Raw genomic sequence first — 27,267 nt, forward strand, 5'->3', positions numbered from 1 at the left:
ATCGGTGTGAGAGAAGAGGATTCTGTGAACAGGGTTAGATGCTGGTGACCCCTGAAGGGACAACCTGAAAGAAGAAGAAGAAGAATATAAGAGCAATAATCTATTTTCAGGTCAGGTTCCTTTTCTCCTGCGTTAAAGGAGGAGTAAGTGAGAGAGGAAGACACATTAGAGATATATTTCAAGCCTTTTTTTCTTGAAATTTTGACAATTATACAAATAACAATTGACCAAATGCAATATTCAGTGTCTCGGAGAGTCTGGAGGAAGAGTGTAGACGCACAGAATCCACATTGCTTGAAGTCCAATGTGTACAACAACCCCTATTTATGCACATGTACTTGTAAATACAAGTTACATATATCTATATATTTTACATACCTTTAACTTTATTTTTTTATTTCTTTCCTTTGTTTGCTGCTCTTTTTTTTATTATTCGCTTTTTTTTAATTTTTATTTAGAGTTCTATTTTGATTCTTCCCCACTTGATTCTGTTGCAGGAGCTGGATTTAATGAAAAGCAATTATCCTCTGGGGGATCAATAAAGTATTCTGAGTCTGGTTCTTAAGTCTTCGCAGTCAGTGGGGCTTCCATTACACCTGAGCTGTTCCACGGGCTGATCGGCTCCACGCCGCATTCATGCAAAAGAAATCAACATAGTTTTCAGAAGCCTGACATTTCTGTTTAACCTTTTTATTATCTTGTGGAATATTGACAATTTTCTGAGACACTTGAGTTTTTGGTTTTCATGATCTGTTAAGCCATAATCATCAACATTTCAAGACATAAAGACTTTGAATATTTCACTTGATGTGTAATGAAACCATATAATATACAGGTTCCACATCCTGAAAATGACTGACAATAAATATTGAACTTTTTCATTATATTCTTGATTTTTTTTTTTTTTTTTTTTTTTTTTTTTTTTGGGATGAGATTTACCTCTATCATGTACACTATGATAAAAATGAAAATACTAATCAGGAGCAAAAAGCAGGTCAATTGTCCATCTTTGTTTTTCTTTTCTCATTGTGTGTGTTTTTTTTTTTTTTTTTTGTACTACAAGTTTCTGAAAGTGAAAAATGATCAGAGATAACCATCTGCTTTTCTCTCTGAAGCGTAACGGTGCTCATGGCAGTGAGGAGCAGGAGGCCAAGGGAAGACAAACCCTCACCCACGAGACAAATGGTAAAACACACACGCCTGTTTATTGAATATTGTTTACAGTATATTGCTTTTTTCTTTTCTCCAGTCTATCACATTTGGTGAGAGAGAGATGGAAAGGGAAACCTGTTTAAGTGAATGTTGAGGTTGTCACTGTATTTTTAGGTAGAATTGGAGTCTTTCTTTCCGTATGGTCATGTATGAGTGTTAGGACAGACGTGGGAAGACGCAGGGAAACCTCTTACAGGGTCTTTTGTGAAATGACCGATGTGTTACTGTATTCCAGAAAACCATGAGACAGTTATTTCGATCATTCAGTAAAAGGTCAGATGAGGATACCTCCTGGGACCCAGGGCTACATTCTGCTGACAGAAATGCTTGTGAGGATGACTGTAAACATCGTGGAAACTTTTACCACCTCTTTGGGAAACAGCTAAAAGTCGCCAAAGCGACTGCAAACTTGACAAGACAGGCAAAATGACTGCACGCTGGAAGCTGGAGCATGGCCAGCTTGCTCAGACAGATATTGCTCAATATCTGTTCAAATACAAATGTTATTTGTATGATCATGGCTCATATTGCTCAATATCTGTCTGAGGTTGCTGGGCTGTACTTGCCGTTTGGGGAACACCAGAAAGTACTGACTGCAGAAAAGGGTTTGATGGCAAAAGTCCCAGGGCCACTTTCCCAGTTCCCTCAAGACAGCATAGCTAGCTGGGCGTGCACCAAAACGCTCATGTAGAGAATCACTACGAGGAAGCTACTTGAAGAAGTAAATAAGTACACTGGTGAGTGGGTGAGCTGTTTAATGCATTTTGACCATCTGGTCGGTGCAAACACTGTTTATCTTCAAACATTTCCCAGTGGAGAACAACAACAATAGCACACTTCCATTGACCCTGCGTAGGGCCTACACATTCACAGTAAGCGTTTTTGGCAGGGTTGATGAATAGAATTCATCCCAGCTGCAAAGACTGAAGCTCCTGAGTTAACGGAGGAATCAGTTCACAAATAATAATTGTGTGAATTTATCAAAACAATTAAGTCTCACTGAGCCAGCAATGTTGTGTACGAGACAGTTCAAACGGCTCTTGGCACTGGCAGACCGGGGCGTGCACAGAGCATTTCTGGTCAATACACCTATTTCTACACTTGCCCTACTTAGAAGAAAGTTAACTTAGTCATCTTTGTCCGCACGCCTTGCAAATGCAGCCAATGACACCAAACCTGGGAGTCAACATGAATGAGATTGAACAGGCTCAAGCCGATAGAAAAAAAAAAAAAATAGATGAAAAATAAAATCGTACATGCTCCTCGCGTGTGTATGAACTCGGGTCGACAATTCAGTTGTTGATGTGTTGATGATGCACCATTCCAAATTACTTGGTGTGGTCCTGCACCCACTGACACAGCCGGAGGCAATACGTTTGTGGACTGACGGTGGAGAAGGTCCTGCCCGGGTGTCTCAGCCTCTTCCACAAGTGCTCCAACTTCTTCTTAAAACTGTAAACCGTGAAAATGTCAATGATTCCGATGAAGTAGCGCTGATCAGGCCCATCAATGACGTGCAGTGGGTTCTTTAGATTTGGCAACAAACGTCGGTTTTGGACTCTGAAGTCTTGGAGCTCCTGTGTATCACCGCCAACTGAGTAAAGTTGAATATCATCACTTGGCGCATCGCTAGCCTGTGCCTGTCTTGAAAAGTCTCCGGCTGATTTAAACTGAAGTATCTTGCAGCTGTCTTCAGGGACTGCGCCTGGGACGCCTGCGTGGGTTGGGCTGGACCCCGGATTCATAGATCTAAGAAAAAAAAATCAAATAAATCAACAAATCAAAACATAGGTATTATAGAAAATATAGGAAACTGAGAAAAATGATTGAAATCATTGAAAATGTATTCACTAAATGTCTGCAATGAATTAGTGACATTATTAAAAGTATAATTCAAATCAGGAAGAAAACTTAAAGTGATTTAAAAGAAAAGAGAATAACCAAGGAAAAATAACATTGCTCCACTAGTTATGCTGTCAGGCCTGTAACACAAGTATGTAATGTTCTCTCAATTTATTTTTATGATTATTGTCCATATAAGTGGCCCTGGGACTGATTGGCAACCAGTCCAGAGTGTATCCCGCCTCTCGCCCGATGAGGGCTGGGAGAGGCTCCAGCTTCCCCCCGCGAGCCTGAGTGCAGGACACATGGTAGGGAATGGATGGATGTTCATTTCATGTGAAAGTACTTTGAGGGGCTTTAGAGCATAGGTGTCAAATTCTGGTCCGCGGGCCAAATTTGGTCCACACTGTGATTATGTTTGGCCCGCAAAGCCATACCAAATGACTATTAAAGCTGGCTCGACGGAATAGTCTACAGTGCATGTATCGCTAATTCTACAAATCCCAGAATTTTCTGCTGGCTTTTTGGCATGAAAAGAACAGGACCCATAAACACCCTCTCCTCTGTGTACAGTAGTCATAGCGACCTTATGCTAAAATGGCACCCTGCTACTTAGGCAGAAAACAGGATTTTGATTGTGTCCAATCTTAAGTTATATATTGTATAGTATCAAGGTATCCTTGTTCGACATTTCGTTTTTAAGCAAAACTTGTTTGGGTCCATATGAAAAGGTTCATTGTTATATCTGGAGGAAGATTTTTTTCAATAAATATCAATGTTGGCCCGCGACTTTGTCCCAGTTTTGAATTTTGGCCCACTGTACATTTGAGTTTGACACCCCTGCTCTAGAGGATGCAGGTCCCTGAACTTAAGAGCCAACAGTGAGTGAAATATTGAAATCAGGAAGCACAACATTCACTGTGGTCTTTAGTTTTACGAAGATCAAATACAATAACAAATACAGTCCAAATATAACTCTGATTGAACTCCTTCACATTATTTTTATATAAAGAAGGAAACCCCAAGGCTGTGACGTCGGGTGTTTTTTTTGCGATCAGCAACTCAAATGCCCACGCCTTCTCGAGGGAAACCAGCTGCATGTGCTTGGCCTCCCACTCATTACACTGGCAAAGGGAGGGAACTACTTGAGTAAACACATTTTGGCACTCATCCACAAGCGCACACAAAAGTTTGCAGATGTCAGAGAAAGAATTCCCTAAATTTCATCCAGCATTGGTAATTGCTGCTCTGGCATTGCTCTTGGCATCAAAACCAAACTTTGCTGCGGTGTGTAAAATTGTACCAACAGAAGTAAGCAATTAAGAGGAAAGGGGTCAGACCGTTTGGTCCTCATGATCAGGGTGGCAAAGGAGTGACAGGGGTTGCGCTCGTCCTGGTGTAGAGGCTGATGTGCGAGGAGGAGGCTGTAGTCCAAGACATTGAGCCTCCGGAGGAACTGCGTGTCGATCTCCACCTGCCGCAAGAGCCAGGAGCGCTGGCGGTCTGATGTTGCGTAAACACACACACGCCATACAACATATAATCCATATGGCATATGTCTCACAGCAGATCGCAACACGGCTTGGTTCTCCTACCCAGAGTGATGTACTGGCCTTCAAAGTTTAGGTCTTTGAGAACCACGATGATCTGGCTCCCCTCTGGCGCCGGGTCCGTCCAGCGACTCACCTCGCAGCCTTTTATGTCGTACCTCCAAGTACAAACTGTCATTACATCCTCACGTTTCATAACTTCGCACACGCTACGAAGAAATAAACCAGATCGACTAGCGCCAGGACAACTGAAGAAACCCTCGGCCTACTACTTTGGAGAACTTGGATAAAAACGCTGAACATGTCAGCAGCATCTCTCCTCAAAGATTGTTTCTTGCTTCTTAACATCTGTTGATTATCTGTACTATCTTTGGCACATTTTGGCAAATCTGAGCGAGTGAGTCCCTGAAGATGATGCCTGACACACACACACACACACACACATCCACACTCATTACTCACAACTGCTACGCTTGACCTCCAATTGTTGTTTGCATGTTATAAAGTTATTTTCTACATAATGAGAACCAGGACAGTTCTGCTACGTGTTCTGAAGCAGGTCCCAGTTACAGCCTGCTCACTTTCCACTGGCTTGACTTAATAATGAATCTGCTCTCATGATTTTTAGTGTCTTGATCGTGATGTGCTCTTGAGTCACGCGCTAGTCATTGCTTAAATGACCCAGAGTTATTAATAGCCACCGAGGAGCTGTGCGCTTCTTCCGGGTCAGCTGATGAAACCAGACTTACCTGGCATTGATGCGGTCATCTGGATAAAACACGCTTTGCATAACGATGAAGTATTTCTGCAAGGGGGACAAAATGTCGTATCAGAAGAATTTTTAACGCTTTAGTCGATGTCATAGTGGAAATCGGTACCTTCCTCCTGTGTGGGATCTTGATCCTGTGAACACCTTGATAAAGAGGAAAGGCGAGAGAGCACTCAGTCACAGAGGAGATAGAAATCTGGAAAGTGTTTTTTCCAACCATTTACGACTATTAATTTTATAATTTTATAATGAAAGGGAAGATAGAAAACACAGTGTCTTTGAATAATCTGACCTAAGAATTTGACCAGCAGTGAATGAGGGTATTTCCTCAGGTGTTCGGTGTAGATCTTCAGGTTGGTCAAGAGGAACCTGATCTCTCTTCTGTTCTGCGTCTTCAGAAAGAAGCGTTTGTCGTTTCTGAAAGTAAAACCAAGCGCACACGCACAACTCCCATGTTTTTCCCTATATACTCAGTCGCTCCCATGAAATGAAAAAGCGGTGTGAGAGTGGATGTCGCCGCAGTCGCTTGGCGACTCACGTCAGGAAGAAATCGGCCTTGCTCTTGGAGTTGCTGATAAACTGGAGGTAGCAGTTTTCAGAACACAGCGACCTCTGGTACTCCTGCTCCGTTATTCCCAGGGAGCCACGCAGACTGGCAAACACCGGGCCTGCAAATGTCTCCATGGTGAAATCCTGCATTAACACATTCTGGGCATGAACACACACAAACACACACAATAATAGTCATGCAGTGGATTCAAGTGAGGAAGACACTTGTCGGCCATTTGAGTCCTGCTCAGTCACTGCAACCACCTACCTTGTGAATCTGAGTGATTTCTAGTCTGAAGTCATCGTCCAAGAGCTGAGGCTGCAAAGGGAGACAGAGGAGAACTGTCATTGGTGGTTGCCACAAGAAATCGTCATAGTTCTGCATGCCAGATGACTTGTCTTGCTTCCGGTCTGATCTTTCTTACACTAGAAGGCATTCAGCCCGTCCAGAGCCACCATGCAAGGCGCCACAATGGCTCTTCTTCGTGTAGACAGGGGGAGCCTGGAAACTGAAGCGCAAACCCTGCGATTGTAGGGGTTTCTGCTCTGCCAACTGCCGCCTTGTGTCCACACAAAGCCACCTGAATGCTGGTTGGAGTTACGTTTCCTTCGAAGTCAGTAAATTTGAGTACTAAACACCTCTTACATCTGAGGCCTGGGCTCCTGTCGCTGATGTTGACACGGATTGCAATTTAACAGGGATAAAATTCTTCTCCTTTTGGCTTTTCCCTTCAGGGGTCGCCACAGCGGATCAACTTTTTCCATCTAACCCTATTCTCTGTATCCTCCTCTCTCTAACCAACTAACTTCATATCCTCTCTTTACGTCCATCAATCTTCTCTTTGGTCTTTCTCTCGACCTCCTTCCTGGCAGCTCCAATTCCAGCATCCGTCTACCAATGTATACACGATCCCTCCTCTGTACATGAACCAACACGAACCTTATCTCCAAAACATCAAACAACCCATTCCAAGGGCTGCGTATATTACTTTTGGCTGGGTTTCACGCCAGATGATGAATGAATGAATGAACCAGACTGAGGTTGCAGTGGTTACCTCATGTGTCATCACCTCTGGGAAAGTACTTTCTCAGTACACGGGATCAGTGACTGACGTGAACATGTGTACAGCAGTCAGTTAGAAGGAAAGATCTGATGTGGGCTCCTGGATGACTCAGCCGTGCAACTGGGTGACTGAAGGAGAACCAGCTTCTAGACAACACGTCTACCTCAACCAAGGGTGTATTATGATAAAGGGCCAAAACACCTGATGAAGTTGAGGTGCACAAGTAACGAATAGTAATGACTGAGAAAGGGACTCCATTAAGGAATGTCCTGAGCCTCAGGGATTATAACGCAGAGTCCTAATAATGCACTACATAACTCCGTATGCATGTTGGGTAGTGAAATCTGACAAAAAAGAAATCCTCATTTTAAATACCAAATTCTTGTCTTATGAGATATGAATATGTTCAGTCTGAAAGAGACACTTATGACTGAAATCTCGCAACGGACGCAGCGGGGCAGGAAAACGCTGTGGAGAAGAATGTCTACATTCTTCCCTCCACCACATCCTGTGCAGACAGTCCAGTTGCTTACGTCTTTATTTAAACAGCTGGCAACAGTAGCAGGAAAGACAAGTGATCTCGATTTGTTCTAATTTAGTGAGCAGTTTGTGGAAGGGGCTCGAAATGAAGTTCGTATTATGTATTTAGATTATCATTTGGGTAAACTTCTACATTATAATCCTACTTCTCTTTAGTCTAGAGGAAGACCAAAGAGAAGATTTATGGAGGTAGTGAGAAAGGATATGAAGGTAGTCCGTGTGAGAGAGGAGGATACAGAGAATAGGCTTAGATGGAAAAAGTTAATTCGCTGTCGCCACCCCTGAAGGGAAAAGCTGAAAGGAGAAGAAGAAGACGACGACATTTCATTAACTAGCCAGGGAAGCACAATTAACTTGACTTCCTTTTACCGACATTGGTGATGGCTCCTCCATGTCCTCAGATTTACATTAATTCCTTCATTTATCCTCTATACCGCTTATCCTACATGTTGGGTCAGCGCAGGGCTGGACCCTAGCCCGGCTTTCTCGCCCTGGAGCGCCACAGAAACATTCACCCTTTTATTCCCATGTCACGCGGGACATTTAACTATTCACTGTCATTCACGGATCCAGGCAATTTTGGGTCTCCAATGAATGCCCTCCATGACTGGTGAGGGAATGTACACATTTGCGTGGAGAACATGGATTTTTCAGGGTTTTTGCTAATGCAAAGAGATATTATTTATGGGATTCTCCTGCTTGTTATTAACCTTGAAAGATGGAAATATCCCTCTTTGAGATATCTTGGTTTTATTTATAGACAGGAGGGAAGGAGGTGATGTCATAAATAACTGAGAAAAGTCGAGCCAATTTTTTTTTTTTTTTTCGCATTCCCACTGCTTCTCCTGCCTGTTTCTGCGGTTGTGCAATCTGCCACGCCTGAGATACATTTCAGCTCAATGATAGGGAAACTGTAACAGTTTCATGTCATTCAACATCGTCCTGCGCGTACTCAAATTTCGGAACACGGCCAATGCATTTCCACACCAAAATTTACAGGACTGCTTTTCACACTCATTGTTCTCCCCTTGATCCGCACTATGTGCCACGGCTGATGCAGGTCAAGCTTTATCAAGATGCTGGCCTGGTTTGAGAGGTCGACAATCTTAATCCTCCGTCATCTCAGTCAGTCCTGGGTTGTCAGTGGAAGCTTGGTCGGCAGCTCTCCCCACTATCCTCTGGATAGCATGGTTAGCGCCTTGCACGGCAACTCTGCCGCCATCGGTTGTTGAATGGGTGATGCTTTCTACCGTAAAGCACTTTGGAACTGCAAGGTGGTGAAAGCGCTGTATGGAGAAATATGAATATGGGCCGAAACAGAAGGTCATGAGGTGATGATAATCGGTCAGAAAGGGATTTAGAGTCGTTCGTTTTGAGGAGTTTGGGAGATTGCGGATCATCTGGGGAGAGGGCGGAATGCCGGCGATTAGGACAAAACAGACTGGCAATTAAAATATACAAAAAACCAGGATACGACAGGAAGCGAAGAAAGAATGATGCAATCTCATTATGCTTACTGAGATGAAGGCGTTTTTTCCAGCCAAATAATTGTGGATTTTGGATCGGCGGCCAGTAAATCAGGTTTGCTAATGTTCCATCATTCCACTCACTTCCACATGGTAAAAAGCAGACATCTGTGACCAAGAGGTGACGCACCTTGTCAAACGGAATGGAACGAAACAATGATTTCTGATGGACGTTCATCAGGTCTAATAAAACAGGACAGAGCTATCCATTTGAGAAGTGCACCTGACCTATCATAATACGCTTTCGTATAAGGGCACTGTTGAAAGTTCTGCACTACGCCCTGTGTACATTCATCTGTTCTCCCTATGGCCAATCCATAGTGTGTCTGCATGTGTGTTGTGCTTCTGGGACGCTGTCGGTGCAACACAACAGACTGCTGCGGAGTCAGCACAATGTGTTATGCTGGGATTTGGGTGTGAAGAAGCAGCACATGACCGGGTGTTCATCCGCCTGGCTTCCGTTCTTTGGGCGCCACTGCATTCCTGTCGCTGTGTAGGCGGCGGATTTTTGAAGGGGATTTTCATTTTCAGCTATGATAGTTATGCACTTGTGAAAGACACTGGTGGGGGAGGAAAAAAAATGCAGAGATCCAATTCAGATGTCTGATTTTGCTGGTAACGCCAGGAGCACAAATGTCCACAGCACAGACATGACATAAGAAAAGTAGCCAAGAAGGGTATTGCTCATTTTGCTCTTTCATCAGGAGTCTGGTGTTGTAACACCTTCGTGTGATTCACCAGCATCTCTCTCTCGTCCCCTAACTTCTATTCTCTGCCCTGTGAGTCAAGCGTTGTGACTATCATGTACCCAGACGAGAGCTCACTTGAAGATAACTTATATTTTATTATCTAGGGATATTTTACACAACAAGTATACACAGAGTTTTAAGTAATTTCACAATCATCTTATTTTAAGATGCGTCTGGTTCATGATTGAAAGTGAATTGGAGACTAATTAGTTTTAACTGTCATGCTAGAATAACAAAAAAAAATTGCACTCTCGGTTTGCGTGCCGTAATCGACTCCACGAGCACGGACTCGCTTTCACCGACGCGTGTCGTGTATTCGTGTAACGCCTACGTGCTATTCTATGCTTGCAAACACATTGATTGTCGAGTATGTCCGAGCTCGACAATTCCACCTGTAACGCAACAACTCCACCTGCCTTCTTGAGGGAAATAGTCAAAGAGTGAAAATCGAGATGCTACAAAGTTACGACCCACAAAAAGTAGGTTTTATTTGGTCCAGTGGTGGTAATGCTGGTCTCTAACTTGATGATTGAGCATCATCTTTGTTGCGGTGAATCATGTTGCAGTTAAAAAAGTATAGCCATACAGTAAAATGTGTTCCTGACAGAATAACAGTAGGATTGTTCCAAGATCCAGTTCCATATTGATGATGCTGGATCTTTGTTTCTTTCTGGTTGCTCCCTTCAGTGTTTGGAACAGTGAATCATCATCATCCATGTGATCCTATGATGTGCATCCCCTTCTCCCTCTGACTAATTTCCTGTCCTCTCTCCCTCCATCCATAAATATCCTTTCTGATCTCACTCTTGGCTTCATGCCTGGCATCTCTAGCCTCAGCATCCTCCTACCCGCATCTTCACTTCCCCTCCTCTGTCCAAGCCCAAACCACCTCAGTCAGACTTTATCTCCAGAACATCTAAACTGTCCCTGCGATGGACTCGTTCCCGATCCCCTCCGTCCTCCTCACTCCCAAACAGAACCTCCACATCCTCATCTCTGCTGCCTCCAGCTCTGCTTCCTGTCTTTCACTGTGTCTGTTTGCCAGATAGCATGATAGCATGGCTTCCCTCACTACCATCTTATACACATCGTCGATGCTGGATGGACTCCCTATGTTGGACCGATCCCAATGTTGGTCTTATAGTGAGAGATAAACTGACACTGTCTTGTATTTGCACATTATTTTGAACTAGTTTGACCGTTAAAATATTGCCGGTCAAATTGAGGGCAGCAGCGACGTGTACCATTTTTAAAATGTCGATCGTATTGCGTGGCCATGACCCCAGCAAAGATACTGGGAATATCGCTTCTCATGCCGGCTTATAAACACATCACAATTTAACGGTATTGTTTGTTTTTCTTAAGTGTTTGATTGCAACGGTTGCTGCAAAACATGTTTCGAGACATCCGTGGGTTTGAAAATTGATTCAATTAATTATGTTTGTCTTTTAATCTTAGAAGTGGTTCAACGTTGTTATTATTGTGTGTGAGGGAACGTGTTTGTGATGAAAAACATAGCTGTGTTGTATCACTGATTCCTTCTCAGAGGGCGGAGGGTGTCCGATAGAATATCATTTCATGCTACTTATTTTCAGCTGTTATTACTCTGTTGCACGGGCTATATTTCTTGTAAAGAAATGAAGTTGGTAGAAAAAAACAAATCAGCAGGTGAGACAAAATAAAGTCTTTGCGTGTCTGTAATTTTAAATCTGCTCTTACTTGTTTACGTGCTAATCTTAGCAGTTGAATTGTACATATTTGAAACTTCCGTTGGCCCGTACTCACAGCAGGGGCACGGTCGACGGTGGGTTGGATGGCCCCGGCCAGTCCCTCCTTCATCATGCAGGTCAGGCCGTAGAACTGGTGCTGCTGGTCGATCTCGAACAAGCCGAGGAGCTTCCACTGCTGCCTCCAGCCTCCCCACCTCCTCCTCTTCATGGAGCGCTGCCTGGAGCGCTGGCCGGACATTCCCGGGCCACCCACAGCCACGGATTTCTCCATCTGGGATACAGGAAGGCAAGCGGATCCTGAACGTATAAAACCACCGGCTTGTAGTTTGTCACAACGCCGCAGCTGCAGACAAGGATTTAATGGCTGCAGCAAAAAGAAATCCAATAGTCCGTAGAGGCCAGAGAGGCCAGTGACAACACAAAGGACAGCTGACTGTCAGTTGAGTCTTCATCAGGGTAACCATGGTGACCGGCACAAAGGGATAATTCATGGGCCGTGTTCTGTTTAATGGCATTATACTGCCCCTGCAACCAGTGCAGCTCTTAGAAAGTAATTTACATTTTTTATCGGACTTACATTTTCTCCTTCAAAGGTCAACACAAGCAATGTACAGCAGCACAAGTTTGTTCACATTTTTATTTTTCTATCTTTCAAAATAAACTCAGCTTTCATGTTACTTTTGCTTTTTTTTTTTTTATAAATTCCATTCAGTCAGATCAGCTTACACTTGTGAAACAGGATAATAGACAGATGAAGTTGCTCCTCCTGTTGACACAAAAAAACTCAGCTCCCTGGAGATGGAGGCCTTTGGTTTCCTCACACCTGGCCTGACTTACTCCGTATGGATTCCCAGCCCTTTTTCAATCACAGATATTCCTATTTTCTCTTGGACTCAAGAGGCCCCCTTTGGGGTGCACTTGGACCGCAATCTCCTTTCGATACACAATCCCTGCATGCGTATTCCTCAGTAGGAGAAGAAAATTCAACCCCTTGGCAGTCCTTGCAGACATTAAACTCTGGCTGATTTGTATCAGAAGGTCTTGCCCTACTAGTGTAGTGTCTTAAAACATGGAACTGATTTTAATGAGTCCACGTCATCCTGGTGGGCTCTTCATCCTTTCACCATCTGAAAACGTCAGCACAGCTGTCTGAGAGCACTGTCACGCACCTAATCCTCTCTCTTCTAATGCACCTCAACACTCAACCAGCTGGCTGTACATGTTTGGTTGGATAGCATCCACACAGTCCCGCTCTCTTTCAGAGAGGTGCGTGATACAGAGAAAATCTACTTGCTTAAGCTGCTGTGTATTTCTGAAGTCGGGGAATATGATCCAATACCGTATGATCCAAAACTGTGATAAAATTCAAGCTGTGGCAATTGATTATTTATTCAGTCATTCATTGTCTTTACCACTTGCCCTGCACTCGGGCTCACAGTGCTGTTTGAGCCAATCCCAGCTGTTATTGGGGAGGGCCAGGGTACAGCTTCCACGGGTAGCTAGTCAATTATAGGCCTACATATGGAGACTCACAACAATTTGCTCTCCCATTCACACTGATGGGCAACTCAGAATCTTCAGTTCACCAACTGCATGGTTTTGGGCAGTAAAGCAAAGGAGAGCAACGCCTCCACAAGGTCCTCCCGGTCAGTACCAACCCAGTTAGGAAGCTAATGTTGTCAAAGTTTGCAGTCTGACAAAGAGATTAAGGGACTCTATCTCTTCTATGTCAACCTTTCTTCTGTCGAGAAGCTGTGGCCGTCCCCCTCGGGTACCACCACCTCCAAAGGAGTTTACCTGTGCCATGCAAAATGTAGGATCTACTGTGGGAGGGCTGAATTCAGCCACCAAGAGGCTAGGGACCGACAGCGAGAATGACCCAAGGGATGAAATTAGCCAAACAAACAGAAGAGACTCTTCAAATAGGGCATACGTATGTTGATCCTTATAGAGCAGGAGTCCACCCATCATAGGTTGGGCTTTGTAATTAGACCTAGGTTACTTAACCATCTCATTAACTATGGATGCATCAGCAACAGCATTGCCACGCTGGACCTAACCCGTCTACAAGCAAAGGGAAGTAACATCAGATGGCGAATTATCAACATCTTTGGCTCGACAATGAATATGATGCAATTTTTTTCGTCTGGAAAGGTGCTTTACTGTCATTCTAGCATGTGTAACATGACAGGACAAAGTGAGAGTCAGTAAAAATAAATAGAATTAACACAACGGATACATTGTGTTAATTTTAAAAAAAGATTAAAACTAGCATAAGGAGGAAAAGTTTGGAGCTGTCTAAGATAGATGTGCAGACTGAGGTCCATAAAGATGGACACTACCTTAACTTCTGTGATGTAGAGTAGAGGCTATGGATGGCTACACTTCCTGAAGTCCATAATCAGCTCATTTGTCTTCACCGTATTGATGAAGAAATTTATGTCTTTGCCAAAACTCTCCAGAAGTTGTACCTCCTGTCTGTACCGCCTCATTGTTTTGAAAGATCAGCACCACCAAGGCAGTGTCATCTGCATATTTGCACACTGCTGTAATATAACTGAGCCATCTGCTCAGATGATACATACTCCTCCAGGTCCAGCCTGTGATGGGGGTTGAGGGAACAACCATGGCGGGCCATACAGTTATGGTCTTCTGTGTGGGCGGGACTATGGGCAAGAACCGGCATGACAGATTTACGATTTACCACAGGCAGGTAGTCAGTCATGCAAGCCACTGTGGATGTTTTTGATACAGGGATGATGGTGGCTATCTTGAAGAAGGGAGGAAGAAAAAGTTGAAGTTGTTTATCAGCAGCAGCGTTAGCTGGTAGCAGGCACTTCCTAACATCCTCGGAAGCCACTCTGAGGGGGGAATTGCTTGGTGGGAGGGTAAGCCTGGTGATTCCTAAGTGATGCCACGGAACTGGACACCCAATCATAGAGAATAAAATGTATAGGCCACCTAAACCTTGGGAATTTCTTATGATAACCTCAGTCTCCTCTTTACAGGCTTTAACTTAGACCAGCATGAATTAGAATTACTCTCCAACAAAAATCGGTGCCGTGACCCGGATCCCATCACATCCGACCCAGTGGCTGGTGGAGGAGGACACGCCGAAGTCTGTCGACAGCCAGATCTAATGATCTGAGAGAAAGACCCGGAGAGTGAATTCTCTACCTGGCCGGTGGTTAGAACTTCCTCCTTACACCTGCCATCGCTGGATTGACGGGATCCGACCGGACCGAGGAGGCCGAGGAGGATTCACCAAATTAACAGACTGAGTATGGTTTAAATTTTTGTTCATGAAAAGAAAGTAGGTGAGGTTTATACTTTTTCGGTAGAAAGAAAGTAGAGGTTTATACTTTTAGCCCTGAAGAAAAGAAAGTAGAGTGCACTGGTGTGTGTGTTCTTACTTCAAAGAGATTTTTATACTGACTAGAGTCAGTCTCTGAAGTAAGTGCATAATTTTTTTTTTGGGTTGTGGTTAAAATTGAGAAAGTTGGTTTGCAGTGACAGCTTTGTCCGCAGAACACTAGGTTCTGTAGAAGCTTGACACAGTTGATGATCTCTTTGAACATTGTGACTAATCGTTAACCACAACAACCTGTAGTGTAACATGGGAAACTCCTCCAGTAGTAAAAAATGAAAAAGACCTGGAAGGGGATGTGAATTTCATGCACAAATTGGATCCAGACAACGTAAAATATGTAAGAAAATGGAAAGAGAAATATAACTGGGATGGAAAATTAAGATCAGCATCATTAAAAATAATACGAGAAAAACTTATGGATGTACAGAAAAAATACAAAAGCAAGAAAAAGAGTGACAAAAAGTTTGACGAAGTTAGAAAAGTTGAAAAATGGATAGAACAAGCCACTATACGAACACAAAATATACAAAAGAAGAAAAAAGAACAAATTAAAGATCAAAGTAAAGAAACTATGTTTGTGCAGAAGGAAGATAATGAAACAGTCGTGCTGCAGCAACCCCCACCACAGGAGATGCCACAAGGCGCAGTGGGAGGGGTTCCAGAGCCATTATACCCAGATCTTAAAAAGCTGCCAGCATATGAGGACATACACAAAGATGAACAAGAACAAGTAAAACCAACACATCCATACAACACACGGAGAAAGGACCATAACAGGAGTTATAATGTAGATGAGGCTGAATTTTATCCTATGATACAAGTTCACTATCACTATCAGCTCAAGCAGCAGGAATTATAGCATTGATAGAAGCCTGCAAGGCAGCAGAAGGGACTGATGTAACAATTTACACTGACAGTCAATATGCCTACTCCACACTCTTCCTATTTGCAAAAATGTGGCAACAGCGAGGCGTGGTGACGTCTACAGGACAAACAGTGACGCATGCAGCACTCTTAACAGAACTTCTGGAGGTTATTCTGCTCCAACGAAAATTCGCAGTAGTAAAATGCAGGGCACATCAATCTGGTACAGATGATATTACAAAAGGAAATGCCTATGCTGATAAAATAGCAAAGGAAGCAGCAAGACAAAACTCCAGCATGTATGCCGATGAACCATCTACCACACCATCATTGATTGATAATGATGTACTAAAAGATGCTCAGGAGAATGCATCAGCTGCTGAAAGACAATCCTGGCTCAAGAGAGGAGCAATAGCTTCCGAGCCCGTAAAGAGGAGACTGAGGCAATCATAAGAAATAACACAGACAAGCGACTATTCTTCTGTGCTCTGCAGAGGGGGAGACTCAGCGCGCTCTTTGGAGGCAAGATCCAGAGAATCCCACCAACAAACTACCTGCAACATATAAAGACAACACCCCAAAACACACAGGGGCATCTCGGGACATAACACATCTCCAACATAAATGATGTGTTTGAAACCATCCAACTCATTGCCCTGACAAAACTGAAGAAAAAAATTAGGGACTGCTTGCTAATTCTGGCCTTTAGTCCTTCTGAATAATATCTGGAAAACTTTGCTCACTCTTGTGCTTCACTGGGGGAAAAAACTGGGACCCTTACAAAAGGGGCATAATCATGTAGTGGCTATTTAACACCATCAACAGGTCAAAAGTCTGGGAAGTGTTCTATCAGGTGGGCTGGCCTGAGGGTGAACTACGACCGGTGAGATTGTCGACTGGAACCAAGCAGGACGTCCACGTGAAATCAGCCTATTCAGACAAATTTGAAACAGCAATTGTCCTCGCAAGGAGAACGTCTTTCTCCAGTGCTCTACCCGACCTTCCACTCTCCTCTCTGTATGCCTCCAGAGACGGGATACGTAGACAATGCTGGCATTGTCAGTGACGAGGAAAAAACATTTGAAAGACTCCTCCCAGTTGCTGCCCAATCCTGAAAGATTCAAACTTATTCATGAATGAAGTCCTGTTGGAAAACATGGGCGTCTACTCGGCTGACACACTGAAAAAAGGCAAGACCAATCAAAGAGTACAACTCCTGGATCCCCTCTTAGGAGCTCCTCTGACATGGAAGCACAATGTGTCATGAACAACATTGCTTTTCAATCCCTCTGGAAAATCTGTGTCTGTAGAGGTTTATGGAAACTGGAGCAGCTGGAGAAAACCTACACAGTCACGAGGGAACTGGCAAATTGCATAAAGGAGGAAAACAACAGCATTTTTTTTTTTAGTTGTGAGATCATTGTGTGACTCTTAACAGTAAAAAATAGTATGAGCAGTGCAGAGCCATGCAGTAATCATTTAAAAGCGTCAGGCATTTGAACTTGCACTTTGTATCCAAAGCAAATTAAAAATCCAATTCAAGTCACAAAGTAGCTCCATGGTAACAAGTGGGATGTCTCTCATTTCCGTTGCCGGTAACCGTCAGCTCTCGTTTTGCGTTTGATAAATGAAACAAAGGCTTTCTGTCTGATCGCTGCCCTGTTTGATGGTGCGCTCGCTAGTGCAAGATGCTCAGGGTCTGTCCCAGGGTCTGTTACTAATATTCACGGTAAAATGTGTTGTGGAGTCCTGGGGGGGGGGGGGGGGGCTCTAGAATGTGACTAACTAGAAGGTGAAAAATGTAAATCAGATAAGGAACGCGGGATATGGGATAACTACTGGGATGAAAAGGGCTTTAGAAATGTATTTATTATTAAGCGTACATCTATATTTATGAGAATTAACAGTTTACCATGTGCCTGAACAGGTCCAGGGAGACCATGACTCACTCCGCCGTGATGATCTGGATGAAAAAACCATTTGTTTACTTTTTACACAAAGTTTGATTTTCTTGCGTGGCTTAAATGCTAAAACTTGTCATTCAACAGCTCCAGTTTAGCAAATATAATAATGACGAAGATTTCGTTTTAGTTATGATACAGAGGGAAAACTCACCGTCTGACGCAGCATGTTGTATCACTCGCCCATGTCTGATCAAACTTTAGCCCCTTTGAATATTTATGCGTCACAATTGCGGATTGTGACGCACAAATAAATCGTGATTTTACGTTATTTGCGACACGTTGAATATGTAGTAATTCCTATTGCCCCATGACTCACGGAACTTGTTTCACTAAACGGCTTTAAGTCCAGATTGAGAGCACTTGAGACGACTTCACAGATTTGTAACTGTTTTATATAATTTGTATGGCATTTTAATTTTATTTTAAATAAAATTGTACTCTTTTGCTGCCTCTTGGCCAGGACTCCCTTGAAAAAGAGGTTTTTAATCTCAGTGGGACTTTCCCGGTTAAATAAAGGAGAAATAAAAAAAAATGATAATGACACATGCAACTCTGCGGATCTTCTAATATTACTTCTAAGCTGCTGGCTGGTGCACCTCTGCAGAGCCGCCGCGCTCGCCGCAGCAGGTCACCGGTCCACTGGTCTGCCTGACCTCTGAACCGCTCTTTACATAATCCAGGCTGTCCCTGCATTTTCCGCAGCTTTACATGAATATGACCCCCCTGTACTGGTGCTGTGAGTTTAGATTTTGACATGTTCCCACTGGATGTTAATTCTGGGACCGGGGTCGTCAGAATCACTTTTCTTACAACTCTAAAGGTTTCAGGATCAAATATTTAACATTATTTTCATATTGCTGCAGTTTAGGGCTCGGGATCCGAGCGGTCAACAATGAATCTCTAAATGCGTCCCCGGCGCTGCTAAGCAGCTGCCTGCTGCTCATCCTTGATGGGTTTAATGCAGCGCTGAATTTCACTGCATGTGTAACTGAATGTGACAATATAAAAGGACTTTTTTTCTTTGACTTTCTTCCACTTTTTTCCACTTTTAGATTCCGTTCTTTTATTTTTTTCATTTTACAAAATCCACTGTTTTCCTCTTTGTCCCGGGGACAAGTGAGAGGAAACAGGAGGATGACGTTGCATGTTTTGATGGTGAAAATAGACTATTTTCTTTCCCAATGACTACTGGTTGAGTTACAGGAGTTAATAATAAAAACCTCAGAGTTATTATTTCATTACTGGTATCACTGGTTGGGGATATCAGTTCCATCTATCCAATCTGGTACCAAAAAAAACACTTAAAATCAGTGCAAAAAAACTTAAGTGACAAAATTTATCAGACCTCAATAGAAGAAATTGATTATATTTAGATGTAATTTTTAAACATTATTAGATATTTACCTCCTAAGATTTTATATATATATATATATATATAGCAGCTCCATTTCAAGTGACACTGATAAAATGCAAATTAAATAGAAAGAGATAAATACACATCTTACCTTGTCTGGTGAACGCAGGGCAGAACAGGTCTGCTCAATTCAGTCTGGCCGATGTGGCGTTTGTGTGTGTGTGTGTATGTGTGTGTGTGGGTGTGTGTCAGCCTGCAGTGTGATGCTCAGAAACCGAGCCTGGCTCACCCTGCAAATCAGCGCCGCGGACAGTGACCAGGAAGCACCAGGCACAACTGCAGTACACACACACACACACACACACACACACAGATACACAACGCACACATTGATACATATCCTGACTCCAGTGATAAATCAGACACAACAAGAGTACAAAACAACCCGTCAGTTAATAACAATCCTGTGTTAAAATGCAGGCTTTACGAAAATAATCCAAAGAATCGGCATCGGAGGGTAGTCAGGATGACAAAGCAGAAACTCTGCTGACTCGTGGGTCCGGCTGATGGACGCCAGTGCAGGTCCTGCAGCGCGGCCACATTCACTGGCTTTGTTAGCTTGGGGAAAAACAAGGCATGACCATAGACGTCAACTTTAGGATTTTCCATTTTCAATTTTAAAGCAATTCAGTGGCAAAAGGGATGCAAACTTGTATTTTCCATCTCAAGTAACATAAACATTTCCAGAACTTGATTGTTTGAAGAACTTTTTGTGCTTGAATAAATAAATAAATATATATATATACACACACACACACAATTTTTATTTATTTATTTTTTTACATTTTTTCTGTTTGTTGGATCGAGCAGCTGAGGCAAGTTATGTTACCATGGCAATAACGGTATTGTATTTTCTGGCGCATGTACAGTTGTTATGGTCACACCTCTCGGGCCTACGAATGTGAAAAGCAGTGTGTTTCCAAACAAAGATTGGCCGGAGTGATTGCAGAGTAGGATTCTGCAATCCTTATGACATCAAGGCTAGCTTTGTTACGGTTCGGGTTGTTGAAATACCGAGGAGTGGAATGAATAATTTGCTTTCCACCTGCAGACCCTCTACCGGGTACGTCACAAAAATGCAGATGAACAAAATTGCTAATTTGCCAATTTAATCTGTTATGTCTCATAGTTAATCTGCGACACAGTCCTTCCAGGGTGTCATGGGTCTTAGACATACACTGAACCTACCTCTGTTATCTGTTTTTATCCTTGTTGTTGTCATTCTGTTATCTATTTTTTCCTATTCTTGTTGTCACTCCATTCTCATCCTTTTTCTTTTTAATACTTATTGTCATTCTGTTATCTGTCCTGTCTATGTGTCTTGTTATTGTCTTTGTCCTTGTAATTGTCTATTCTATTTATATTTATATTTGTTTGTTTGTTTAGAAGTTTATTAGGACAGTGTACAAATACATTAAGCACAGAGGTATTTATTGGTATTGTTATTGTTGCACTGCTGTGACCAACAAATGGGAGATCAATAAAGTATTATGTTATCTTAACACCTAACCAGGGAGGAATCCTAGCCAGATGTCCGAGCTGCCTCATCTGACTCCTCATGGAGGAGCTATAAATTAAGATAGATGTATATTAATGTATAAAAATATTAACAATATAACCCCATAATAATACTTCTTTTCGAATCCATTGCGGGAAATGCCTTCTCTGCATTTAACCCATCATGGATGAACCATGAGCTAAAACAAAAGCACCACTGCATATATTGCTTTTTGTTTCCTTTCCACTTTGTATAAAAAAGTGTGTAGTGTGTTGCTTATAAAATCCACGAAGTGCTGCAGAGAAAATTCAATTTTATTTTTGTAATGGACACATTTTGAACGAAAAAAGACTGTTTTCTTTGGCCTACACAAGGCGAATGGGCTTTCAGAGCGTGTAGCGGAGCCCTGGCCTGAATTTTAAAAATAAATCGGGAAAAAATATCACTGTGTTAATAAACAATGATAAATAAATATTTGCAAAATATCTTCATAAATATTTATTTTACCTGGTTTATGGGCCCTCTGCTCCTGAACTTCTGCGCACCGCATCTGCAAATCAGGGCTATTCCGGCCGGCGGGTGTACCGGCTCCCGCGAGTGTGACATTTATTTTGAGCTTCAAAAAATAATAAATATAATTTCATTTTAATAAATAAAGAAATAAAAATTTGAATCACCAAACATCTCAACTTTATAGATTTATTTGTATTTCTTATTCTACCCCCCCCCCTTTTTTTTTCTTTTTACTGTTAATACAATTTCCTACTATTATTTATTATTGTTATGTTTCACTTGAAACTCTGGCACAATAATTCCTTCGGGATAAATAAAGTTATTCTTATTCTTATTCTTATGAAAATATTTAAACAGTAATTATAAAGGAAACTACACAAGGCGAATGGATTTAATAATCCGCGGCTCCTCTTTGTTGTTGCGGGGCAGTGCAGACAAACCTGAAAATTAAGAGACCCTTGGTCAAATTTAAACTAAAATTTTAATATCAGGGAATATAAATTAAGATAAAGTACAGTACAAGTTATCAGAGCGCGTATTTATTCCAGGCCTTAGGAAAAAGTGTCCGGTTTCTCCCACGTGAAGATCGGCGATAAAATGTGAATTTATTTTCAAACTCTTACAGGACATAATAAGGGAACATTAATACATATCGAAGTGGCGGGGGGGGGATTCTCATCTCTGTGCAGATGAAATTATCAGCTGATAACGGTGGAGTTTGATCTGAGCAGCGTTCCTCTGGAGCCGTAAGGCGGCCAAAAGACAAACCCTGCCAGTGGAGTTGAAACAATCTTGGAAAATTGAGAAAGAGTCCAAATGTCGTAAACTGATATTGACAGGTCGCAGCCTGGGTGGCTCCGTTTCAGTTTGGTGGAATGATTTCCAGACTCTGCTGTGGCCACGCTCACATCCTGTGGATCAGTCTGTTTTCTTTGGCCTGCGGTTCCTCCACATTACAAATGCGGTGAAGGCACCTGTGGAAAGGCCAGGGATGTTAATAATGGAAAAGAGGAACGTTCCTCTTCCCCAAAAGTAGAATAGGAAGTGGGTGGTTGGGTGACGACCTGCGTACTCACCAATACCGAGGAGCAGAGTGACTGCGGCGACACCAGGCAGAATGACGGAGTACTCACGAGGAAGGAAGTACTTGTGCAGTACATGATCACCGTCTACAAAAGGCTGCAGAAAGCCAAAATACCGTATCACTTACTCATTAAATGAGTTCTGGTACAAAAAAAAGACAAGGATTTCGGGTGGTGCTTTCGCATTTCGTGATTAATCCTCCTATATCAGGGCTCGGCAACCCGTAACACTCAAAGAGCCATTTGGACCCGGTTTCCTGGGAAAAGTCTAAAATAAAGGTCCCACTGTATAAATTGCTTTTTATTACCTTTACACTTTGTATAAACAAGTGTGTCATGTGTTGCTTCAGAAATTCATAGAGTATTACAGAGAAAATTAATTTTTTTTTTTTTTTGTGTAATGAACTCATTTTGGGCTTTCAGAGCGTGTAGCGGAGCCTTGGACTGAATTTTAAAAATAAATCGGGAAAAAAAAAAATCGCTGTGTCAGTAAACAATAAAAACTAAATATTTGCAAAATATCTTCATAAATATTTATTTTACCTGGTTTATGGGACTTCTGCTCCTGAACTTCTGCGTGCGGTATCTGCAAATTGGGACTTTACTGGCTGGCGGGTATACCGGCTTCCGCGAGTGTGACGTTTATTTTGAGCGGCGAAAAATAATAAATATAATTTTATTTTAATATTTCAAGATCACAAAAAACTTCCAACTTAGAACTAAAAGTTAAAAAAAGGAGTTAACACAAAGGAAATACACTTCAATTAAATATTTATAATTTATTTTCCCTCCTTTTTTATACTGTTTATACAATTTTCCTGCTATTATTTATAATTGTTATGTTTTCCTTGAAACTCTGGCATAACAATTTCCTTCAGGATAAATAAAGTTTTTCTTATTCTTATTCTTATTCTTATTCTTATTATAAATGTCCAGGATGAGAAAAGTTGATTTTTTGATCAAAGTTAATGTCATAACTAGTGTTGGATGATTTTCCTTTATTTACCTGGACAGTTGGATCATTGATTGAATAATAAATTCAGAGTTATTTAACATTAAGGACTTGTTACTCAGACACTTTATAGTTTTATTTGTATATCTTATTCTCCCCCCTTTTTTTATACTGTTTATACTATTTCCTACTATTATTTATTATTGTTATGTTTTAGTTGAAACTCTGGCCCAACAATTTCCTTCCGGATGAATAAGTTGTTCTTATTCTTATTCTACATTTTTTTTGTAGAAAATATATAACACTTAATCTCCCAGCCTAAGTAAGTCCAGGACGGCTGACACGCGCTATTTATTTGGATTGTTTGTTACGTTTTTCTCATTATTTCACAGGCTTTGCATCAAAAAGTACAAAAGGCACTTTGTAACTTGGTTGGTAAAAGCCTTTTGCAAATAAGAATAAGAACAACTTTATTTATCCTGAAGGAAATTGCTGTGCCAGAGTTTCAAGTAAAACTTAACAATAAGGTCTTAGATCAGGGGTGTCAAACATACGGCCCGCGGGCCGGAACCGGCCCGCAAAGGGGTTCGACCAGGCCCGCAGGATAATTTTGAAAGTGAAAAAATGCATAAAAGACAAGGATTTATTTTTTGTAATTAAATACAATTCAATAATTTTCCGCTAGGAGGCGCACTATTTTGGTCAGCGTAGACGACAATCCGCATCACTGAGACGGACCAATCAGCAGACGTTATCAATGTACCACCTGCTGCTTGTTATGACGTTGTTTCTACCCTGTTCTCTACCTCCCCGCTACGCCCTCATTAGCCAAAATGTCGTTATCAAAATAGAGAAAAGCAGTTAAAGAGTGTAGAATTTTCAAAGAAAAACGGACTACGTCCTATTTATTTACGGAGACGCACGAGAAACCTTTGTGCTTGGCGTGTTTGCAACAAGTTTCGGTATTTAAGGAATATAATATACGGCGCCACTACGAGACCCATCAGAGCGAAAAATATGACAGCTTGCAAAGACAACTGAGAAGAGATAAGATCGACGAAATGCTGGCGGGTCTGAGGAAACAGCATCCACTTTCACTCACCGCCGAGAAATCAGTGACGCAGCGGTAAAAGCCAGCGAGCTAATTGCTAACGAAAAAGTACAATTTAATGTTAGTCACCAGCTTCACTACAAACGAGTATGGTGGAATTCAATTTTCATGCAACTCCATGCATTTTGAGTATGTATTGTATGTGTTTGCATGTTTAATGGATGAAGTTTACACATTTACAGGACAGGTGAATACTTTCTTCCTTGCACATTTAATAGCACTCTTTTTCGTTTGTAAGGTGTAGGCAGGGAATCAATTCAGTCTCATTTAATCTTAAAGTGCATTACTATATTTTTCAATACCAATTACTTGTTGAAGTTTTGTGCCTTTGTGCGATCGGTGGGATCGCATGATCGCATGATTGCAATGCATACATGTGAATGATCGAAGTAAATTTCACTTTTGTCGAAGGAAATATGAGGTGTTTCATGAAATGTTTTGTAAAGGGATTGTTCATGAAATTCCAAGATTTTCCTAATGTTCTCGTACTTCTTTACACCAAAACAGAGGAAAGACGTGATATTTTGGTTATTTATTGCTGAGTATGCCATTATTTTAACGGTCCGGCCCACTTGACATCTACCTTGGCCGTATGTGGCCCGCCATGAGAAATGAGTTTGACACCCCTGATCTAAGCCCTTAAGGTCTAAGACAGGGGTGTCAAACAATCATGTGATCACGAGATCCCACTGATCGTACAAAGGCACAAAACTTTAACAAGTAATTGGTATTGAAAAATATAGTAATGCACTTTAAGATTAAATGAGACTTAAAAAGAAAGGGATTTTTAAACGATTTACACATGTGCATATAAAATCTAAATTGAATCCCTGCCTACACCCTCCAAACTAAAAAGGGTGCTATTAAATGTGTAAGGATTGGAGTATTCACCTGTCCTGGAAATGTGTAAACTTCATCCATGAAACATGCAAACACATACAATACATACTGAAAATGTATGGAGTTGCATGAACAGTAGAATTCCATCATACTAGTTTGTAGTGAAGCTGGTGACTTAACTTTAAATTGCAAATTTTCGCTAGCAATTAGCTCGCTGGCTTTTACCGCTGCGTCACTGATTTCTCGGCTATGAGTGAAAGTGGACGCTGTTTCCTCAGACCCGCCAGCATTTCGTCGATCTTATCTCTTCTCAGTTGTCTTTGCAAGCTGTCATATTTTTCGCTCTGATGAGTCTCGTAGCGACGGCGTATATTATATTCCTTAAATACCGAAACTTGTTGCAAACACGCCAAGCACAAAGGTTTCCCGTGCGTCTCCGTAAATAAATAAGACGTAGTCTGTTTTTCTTTGAAAATTCTACACTTTTTAACTACTTTTCTCTGTTTTGATAACGACATTTTGGCTAATGAGGGCGTAGCGGGGAGGTAGAGAACAGGGTAGAAACAACGTCATAACAAGCAACAGGTGGTACATTGATAACGTCTGCTGATTGGTCCGTCTCAGTGATGCGGATTGTCGTCTACGCTGACCAAAATAGTGCGCCTCCTAGCGGAAAATGTTCGAATTGCACTTAATTAAAAAAAAAAAATCCTTGTCTTTTAAGCATTTTTTTCACTTTCAAATTATCCTGCGGGCCAGATCGAATGCCCTTGCGGGCCGGTTCCGGCCCGCGGGCCGAATGTTTGACACCCATGGCTTAGAGAAAAGACATGGACCTGAAATGTCTGGGGTGCAGCTCAGAGGTGTAGTCGCGAAAATGAAAGCGGTTTCGGCAAGCGCTCTCCGGATGTTCTTTTGATGCATCGGAGCTGAATAACATTTAATTCCGAGTCTGTCTTTCGAGCAAAGATGTCCGACCGACGCACGTACCAGGACGATGACCCAAACAGAGTAGTATGTAAACAGCAGGACGCTGAAGACCACAAGACTCATCCCCGCCGCTTGATCCACTCCAGTAGCCTGCCAGTAACGAAAGCGGAAAAGGGGATGAGCTGAGACCAAAGGAATTGCAATGTTTAAAACATGTTTCTGAACTCCAAAGTAGCTCTTTGAGCACTTTTGAAGTTTAACTTTGCTCCTTCGGGAAGCTGGTTCTCATGTAAACATCAGTGGGGTCCGATGTTGTTTTTCCATCGGGTGAATTATGTTAAAAATGACCTGCGGATAAAAAGTTTTGGTTTATATTTCTGTTGGTGTTAAAGCTTGTGGAGCCACCGGACGGCGCTCTTGAGTTATATTATGTTTTGAGACGCATTTAAAGCAATAGAAATAGAAGTATGTCTGCAAGAAAAACAGCTGGATAAACGTGCTTAAAGTCTGCTGACTCCTTTTTTTGGGGGGGTTAAAACTAATTTGTTTAATGGAAAAAAGCACAAGCGATCACCGGTGTAGGGGATTTTTTAAAACCGTGTTTACAGACGCTTAAATATTAACACTAAAATCTGTTGTTTACACTTTGTGGAGGTCCGGGAATAACCGCTGCATTTGGGCCACAAACGCAACACGGTACTTTCGTGGATTATTCACTATATTGTGGCTGCTTCTTGCATACAAATGTGTATTTTACATGCATACTTTCTGAACAGCAACGTTTAACACGGATTTACGCGTCTGAGCGAATATCTGACGCAAAACGATCACGATAACTGGACTGTCAAACCAGAGCAGAAATTAATTCTAATAATCCAAATACCCGTTTACAATATTTGACTCTAAAGCGTAATCGGTTTATGTTTCTCTTACCATCTCTGCAGTTTTGTTTGCCGACGTTTCCTGCTTTTTTTTTTTTCTTCTGTGCAGCAAATCCAGGTAGTCAGATGCATGTGTGACTACCTGCTGCTCTCTAGTGGCCACTTCAAGCTGATCCAAAAAGGTTTTCATTATAAAGTTTCAAATCTCATCATTTTTAAACATCCATACTTGTTTTGCATCTCATTTTGGTAATTGTGTTTGAATCGCAAGAGTTTGTTAAGAAGGTGTCACAGATTGGGAGTCCGAAGAGTAATAG

General features: G+C 41.9%; 2 protein-coding genes across 4 annotated transcripts; both read right to left on the minus strand.

The window, feature by feature from the left end:
- Positions 1-1,951: 1,951 nt before the first annotated feature.
- On the minus strand, positions 1,952-19,381 carry pip5kl1 (phosphatidylinositol-4-phosphate 5-kinase-like 1). Of its 3 annotated transcripts, none has more exons than XM_086170880.1 (10): positions 19,235-19,381; positions 11,587-11,802; positions 6,191-6,241; positions 5,912-6,066; positions 5,666-5,790; positions 5,483-5,517; positions 5,354-5,409; positions 4,650-4,762; positions 4,395-4,557; positions 1,952-2,961 (listed from the first exon to the last, which is right to left on the minus strand). In XM_086170880.1, the coding sequence occupies exons 2-10, from the start codon at positions 11,800-11,802 to the stop codon at positions 2,541-2,543; spliced, it is 1,335 nt and encodes a 444-aa protein (XP_086027006.1). In that variant the 5' UTR covers positions 19,235-19,381; the 3' UTR covers positions 1,952-2,540. The 3 variants fall into 3 exon arrangements, with proteins under 3 accessions (XP_086027006.1, XP_086027007.1, XP_086027005.1); XM_086170881.1 differs by having other exon boundaries at positions 4,668-4,762; positions 5,912-6,081; XM_086170879.1 differs by having other exon boundaries at positions 5,912-6,081.
- A 2,236-nt stretch (positions 19,382-21,617) lies between these two features.
- On the minus strand, positions 21,618-27,085 carry dpm2 (dolichyl-phosphate mannosyltransferase subunit 2, regulatory). Its single transcript, XM_086170383.1, has 4 exons — positions 27,003-27,085; positions 26,130-26,219; positions 22,231-22,333; positions 21,618-22,128 (listed from the first exon to the last, which is right to left on the minus strand). Exons 1-4 carry the CDS (start codon positions 27,003-27,005, stop codon positions 22,073-22,075), a joined length of 252 nt encoding a protein of 83 aa, XP_086026509.1. The 5' UTR covers positions 27,006-27,085; the 3' UTR covers positions 21,618-22,072.
- Positions 27,086-27,267: the final 182 nt, after the last annotated feature.

This window comes from Fistularia commersonii, chromosome 23, assembly GCF_037954325.1.
Source record: "Fistularia commersonii isolate RoL2024-O1a breed Wild chromosome 23, RoL_Fcom_v1.0, whole genome shotgun sequence".
NCBI lineage: Eukaryota > Metazoa > Chordata > Actinopteri > Syngnathiformes > Fistulariidae > Fistularia > Fistularia commersonii.